This window comes from Diadema setosum, chromosome 1, assembly GCF_964275005.1.
Source record: "Diadema setosum chromosome 1, eeDiaSeto1, whole genome shotgun sequence".
In the NCBI taxonomy this organism is placed as follows: Eukaryota; Metazoa; Echinodermata; class Echinoidea; order Diadematoida; family Diadematidae; genus Diadema; species Diadema setosum.
The window spans coordinates 48,968,231-48,975,052 of NC_092685.1; the positions used below are offsets into that span (position 1 = coordinate 48,968,231).

Genomic DNA, 6,822 nt, shown 5'->3' on the forward strand with positions numbered 1-6,822 from the left:
TGTCCGTGGTCCTGCTCTCTTTTCAATACCTCTCTCATTTAAAGTCACACTCCCACAAGACTTTTGAAATCATCTCATGTTTCCCGTGCTGTTCATAAAGTGAAGAATCATGGGGAAAATGCCATTTTATTCATGCATGTCCCGATTTCTGCAATAGCCTTCCTATTGACTTAAAAGCTTTTATGACTTGAGACTCTTTTCCCCAAAAAAGAGTAATCTTAATATGTTAATTTTACTCTGTCGCACATTGAGTACTCTACAAAGTGGATTGGTGTGATATAATCTATATACTATCATTGTTGTAGTAATTATTGCTATCACTGTTATTGATTTATAATAGTCAGGAGGACAGTTGGAGGTCAAACTGTGGTGGCTGAAACTTGCACAATTTTCGTTCTTTTTGTTGCAGATCACTGTCTGATGGCCAGAACAAAAATATATCATCTAAGACCTGAGACCTGATCATCACCATGGCAAAGCGTCATACAATCATAGACCCAACCCAACCTTCAATGGCCAAGGAATGTAAACTGCCCCCACAAACTAACTGGAAAATGTGTATTCTTTGCCAAGCAGACACAGATGAACCTTTGCAGTGCCCACTTCGATCTAAAATGAAACCGATTGGTGCTGGCTATGCATCCTTGACGGAGGATCTCATCCAGTTTAAAGGTAGGGGATACCTTTTACAGAACTCCCAAAATGCAGCAAAACATTAAATATGAACCCCAGGGGACTTGTTTAGGCCACTGCTTAGAAATCTGGAAGTCAACAGTTATCTACAATTTGAATAATGCACAAAACTCAACTACTCAGTAGTTCTGTGTGTCAGCCACACTTAAGCCTTTTTGTTGCAGTCTTCTGTATTTTTTATCTTTAAACACAAATCTAAAAGTATAAGAGCTGATGTAATAACATATAGAGTGTGTGGCAATAATGTATATAGAAATGTTTGTAAGTTTTGATGAACTTCATTCACAAAATATACATGATGGACACGCATGCAGTGCATGGGTCTGCAAAGGTAGCCTAGTAATGTACTGGAATTTACGGTGAGTCCCGAAAAGAATTCAATTCAAAATCTAACGGTCAACAAAAATGTACTAAATGTTACCTTCCACTTTCAATACTTTATGGGAGTTTCAAAAATGATACTCTCTTCAACATACCACTGTGTTTATACAACTCTTCATTTAAGGCATGCAAATGGGATTCCCTACCTTTAAAGTACTCCACCACATGCCAATGGACCTCAACTTGAACAGACTGGATGATGGCGATGGTGTAGAAGCAACTTTGATGAGACACAGTGGTCAGTGGCACAAAAAGTGTCGCTTAAAATTTAGCAAAAAAAAAATGCTTCTTCAGCAGAGCAAAGCAGAATCATCTTCAAAACAACAATCTTGTACCAGTACTCCAACAGTGCGCAGACGATCAGCTGCAGCCCAAATGATTCTACAGTCGACCGAACCTATCTGTTTCTTTTGTAATAAGCCAGCTGGCAATGCTGGCTTGCACCATGCAGCTACAACAGAAATTGACAAAAACGTTCGGAAATGTGCCACTGAATTGGGGGATGCTGAACTTCTTGCCAAGCCGCGTGTCTGCGGGAGACATGGTTGCCATAGAAGCGAAATATCATCGCAACTGTCTTCGTGCATTATACAACAAAGTCAGACCTGCCGCCCCCAAGGATGAGGATGCAGATCGACTGCATGGTATAGCCTTTGCTGAGTTGGTGGTATTTATGGAAGACACTCTTGAAGATGGGGACAATGCTCCAGTATTCAGACTCTCGGACTTGGCCAACTTATACAAGACGAACAACCGAGTACACACAACTAGACTGAAGGACAGGCTCCTTTCTGCGCTTCCTGACCTGAGAGCCCATCCTCATGGCAGAGAAACACTTCTTTTGTTTGAGAGAGACATAGGTCCAGCGCTCAAGAAGGCCTGTGAATGTGACAATGATGCCATACACCTTGCAAGAGCTGCACAGGTAGTCCGTAGAGAAATGTTTGAGACCAAATTTACCTTTGACGGTGCATTCAAATCTGATTGTCAAAAAGATTCTGTGTCACCTTCCCTCATTGCTCTTGTGAACATGATCCTCGATGGGGCCAACATCAAGCACCAGACTCAGTTCAGCAGCCCGAGCACCACAACTGCTGCTCTTACAATATCACAGCTGCTGGTGTTCAACAGAATGCACGGAATGCCGAATCGACCTCAATTCGCCATGGCCGCGACAGAGAAACCCCACTCCCGCTCTACTTGTCCCTCAAGATAAACTCTGTGACTAGGAGTCGAAGCCTGATTGACACATTGTTCAACCTTGGGCTGTGTGTGTCCTATGGTAGATTACTACAGCTGACAACAGACATTGCCAATGGTGTCTGCAAGCGCTTTGACATGGAAGAAGTTGTATGCCCACCCAAGCTGCGAAAGCGACTCTTCACTACTGGGGCTGTTGATAATATTGACCATAACCCTACCTCTGCAACAGCCAAGGATTCTTTCCATGGTACAAGTATATCCCTTATGCAGCATCCATCGCACACAAATGATAGCCTCGACCGTGGTGTAGTGGTGATTGGGCAAGACGTACCTTCTGCCAAGTCTATAACTCCTCTGCCGTTAGAGTACACAAGTGTACCACCTGCTGCCATGAAGACACACCACTTCACTGCACCTCCAATTCAAGGTCCTGCAAAACCTCCTGACCTCATGGCTGTTGACGCTGCAGTGCAAGAAGAGTATAGATGGCTGAGGACTGCGGAGACAGCTCCAGAGAAGCAATCCATAGATGAATGGGTATCATGGTCTGCCTACCATGCTTCTTTCCAAAAAGCATTGATCCCACCTGCTGCAATCAATGCACTTTTGCCTCTGTTTGTAGACAGCGCTCATTCTGTGGCAATGATAAAGCATTCAATGACCATTGTCAAAGCAGCAATTCAGCACCTGAACCCTGGACAAGTTCCTGTTCTTGCTGCAGATCAGCCACTCTTCGCCCTTGCCAAGGAAATTCAGTGGACCACAGCCACACATGGGGAGGATCACTTTGTGATCATGTTTGGCGGTCTTCATATCGAGATGGGTGTGATAAAGGTATGTTCTGTGACATAAAGTAGCAGCTGAGTACATATTAAGATATTCTGGTACTCATGCAGTAGTTATACCACAATTTTCATCAATGAAAGTGAAATAGCATGCGTAGTTTTACATTCCATTGTGTCAGGAAGGGTACTTAAAATGTAATTTTAACATCATTCATCATAGCTGTGTCATTTTTTTTTTTTTTTTGTCATTTCTTTTTCCAGCTGCTTGGTGACTGGCTTGAAGATAGTGGTTGGACGAATGCCCTGGTACAAGCCAACATTGCCAGCTCTGGGACATCACATTCCTTTATCCAAGCCAGTCATGTTACCAAGACCCGCCATGCACACCAAGTCACAGCTGCGACTCTCCACACACTACTCCAGCAGGCGTACAGCAAAGACTGCACACAAGACAGTGCCAACAACACTCAGCCAGATGAAGAGGTCTTTGAGGAGTGGTGCAGAAGGCGGGCAAAGGCCAGTGTGCATTTTGACTACTGGCTTAAGACCCTGTCATTGGAGATTCTCTTGCTGGTGTACATCCGATCACTTCGTGAAGGGAACTTTGAGCTCTATATGCAATCCCTGACGCAGATTATGCCCTGGATGTTTGCCTTAGATCACACGAACTATTCCAGGTGGCTTTCTGTGCACATCCGTGATATGATGAACCTCGTAGACAAGCACCCAGATGTCCTGGCAGAATTCAAGGCTGGGAAGTTTGTGGTACACAAGACCACCAACAAGTTTTCTGCCATGGCAATTGACCAATGTCACGAACAGAACAATGCTGTGATCAAAGGATGTGGTGGTGCTATTGGACTAACAGAAAACCCTGGGGCACTCAGACGCTGGATGGTGGCAGGTCCTGAAGTAGCAAGGATCACTGCAGAATTTGAAGAGCAGACGACAATTAGAGGAGATGAGAGTGCTCACGACACTGAGAATTTTCACCATGACCAGAAAGCTGGAGTGAAGGCGGCCCTCATGAAGGATATCAGAGCACTTACAGCAGTGTTTCAAGAGGTGGGGAACCCATTCCTAGAGGACACTCAAGATCTATTGGTTCTTGACACGAGAGACATTATGGAATCTGCAGTTTCAGAAACTGTGAAAGAGATCGAATCTCTTGGTCATGAGCAGTACACAAAGTTTGTTGAAGAAAGGCTTGAACTTTGCACGACACCAGTGACAGACACGCTGAAGAAGAACAATTTGCCACTCTTCAGTCGGCCACATGCCAGGACACAATCAAAGCAGCAGATGCAGCTCGCAGCAGTGAAGAGTGATTGCAATCTCTTTTCAAGGTTATACATCTCATGTCAGCCCAGGGATGGGGACCTTGACCAGTTCTTCCGCCACGAGAACCAGGCAGCCCCACCGTCGTTATCAACGGGAGGAAAAATGCACCTTGGGGCAAAAGCAGATTTACTGCATTGCTTAACATCGGACCTCGCTGAGACCAAGTGTGCACCTACGGTTGATGCTACAGTTGTTGATGGTGCAGCTATTGTGCAAATGCTCAATCCCTCACCAGCAAAGACCTTTAAAGACTATGCGAGCACCGTCTTTGGAGCATACATTTCCAGTCAACTGACGAAGGTGAAAAGGCTGGACATCGTTTGGGATGTGTATATTCTTAACAGCCTGAAAAGTACAATGAGAGAAAAGAGGGGAAGTGGCACTAGAAGGAGAGTGCTTCCCTCTACTGCCATGCCAAAAAACTGGAAGGGTTTCCTTCGTGTAGACGAGAACAAAACTTAACTATTCAGCTTACTCGCACGAGAGGCAGTTGGTCTTCCAGTGGCTGACGGCAAGAAGATCTACGCTACATGTGGAAGTGGGGATCTCTGCTCCCCTACTGATTCCGATTTGACCAGCCTCGCACCATGTTCACACGAGGAGGTAGACACACGAATGCTTGTACATGTGGCAGATGCCGTACATAAGGGACTCAAGAAGCTGACAATACGCACTGTGGACACCGATGTTGTGGTGCTAGCGGTAAGTTCTTTCAACAGCATATTACTCCTGATGAACTATGGGTAGCTTTTGGTGCTGGATCCAGCTTTAGTTACATACCCGTACATGAACTGGTTGCCTCCATGAGTCCAAGACAATGTGCTATTCTCCCCATATTCCATGCTCTCACCGGGTGTGACACGGTGTCTTCTTTTGTTGGCAGAGGGAAGAAGACTGCATGGGAGACATGGGAGAGTTTTCCCAGAGGTGACAGATGCTTTTGAGGAACTCTTATGTATGCCATGTGATGTCAGTGGAGAGTCCATGTCACTGCTTGAGCGCTTTGTTGTGCTGATTTATGACCACACCAGCAACCTATTGGAAGTAAACGATGCCAGGAAGCATCTCTTCGCACAGAAGTCGAGGGCTCTGAATAACATTCCCCCAACGCAGGCTGCACTTCGGCAGCACATCAAACGCGCATGTCTGCAAGCAAACTGCTGGAACCAGACTCTGATCTTGAATCCTGACCTACCAAGCCCATCTGAATGGGGCTGAACAAGGCACACCTCTGGATGGCAGCCTCTTTGGACAACTCTGCCAGAGGCATCAAAATCTTGCCACGAACTGATCCACTGCAACTGCGAGAAGGGATGTACAGGCCGCTGCAAGTGTACCAGGCTGCACTCAAGTGCACTGAATTATGTGCATGTTCAGGGGACTGTTAGATGCAAGCAGACACCTAGACATTTAACCATCAATATGGACGATACCTTTGTGTGTGTGTCTGCTAATACTCCACATTTGCCTGAGGTCATGAACATCTCCATGGGCATGTGCAAATGTAAAGACCTTGATCAATGAAAATTGGACAATTGCACAAATCATCTTAAAGCACAATTTCATATAAGCTCTTCTGGATAACACAATAACCTGATTGTAACCCGATGCTACTTACAGCATTAGATTTCATTTCTGGAGTTACTGGCCTTTGACACGAGTTTGACACCTGCATATACTACGAATTGCAACTCGGTACGTGAGATTTGCAGACTCATCAATAATAACATAAATTAAGGGTAACAACATAAATTAAGTCAAGAACAGTTGCACTTAGGCCTACCATTGAACATTAATCCAGTAAGCCAAACATTATTATTTGCATATTAAATTTTTAAGGTCATTGACCTTGCATTGCCCTCAGATGCCAAAGTTGGATACATGAGGACAGTACACGGTGTTTCATGGAATTACTACTTAGACACATTTACTGTAGTATGTAATTGTGTGGTCAACCATCAACTTTCCATCAAATATCGATTTCCAAATTTTGAGGTCACTGACCTCTCATGGCCTCCAGAGGTCAAAGGTTAGAACTATTTAGTCATTGCAGATGCTCGGTGAGATATGTAGCAAGTTCAACTGTGGCACAAATGAATGTTGAGTACATCTTGCAAGTTAATTGTTACCCATAACATCATGATCACAGGCCCTATATATCAAAATGAATATTGTTGTATTTTGAGGTCACTGACCTTTCGTGATACTCAGAGGTCAAAGGTGAAAACTTGTAAATAATTCCAAATGCTCTGTGGAATATGAAACCAAATCAATTTTAGCACAAATGAATGTTTAGTACATCATTCGGCAGTTTATTGTTACCCATGACAACAAATACCAATATTTTGACATTTTGAGGTCATTGACCTTTCGTGGTCCTCAGAGGTCAAAAGTAGGACCTGTTGGTAGTTACCAATGC

The 6,822-nt window shown here is 44.3% G+C and overlaps 1 protein-coding gene across 1 annotated transcript; it reads left to right on the forward strand.

The window, feature by feature from the left end:
• The first annotated feature begins 470 nt into the window (after positions 1 to 470).
• On the forward strand, positions 471 to 5,621 carry LOC140244201 (uncharacterized). The gene is given in 6 exon segments (XM_072323870.1): positions 471 to 672; positions 1,229 to 1,596; positions 1,598 to 2,201; positions 2,204 to 3,111; positions 3,324 to 4,755; positions 5,287 to 5,621. Coding segments are annotated over 6 exon segments (3,849 nt in total).
• Positions 5,622 to 6,822: the final 1,201 nt, after the last annotated feature.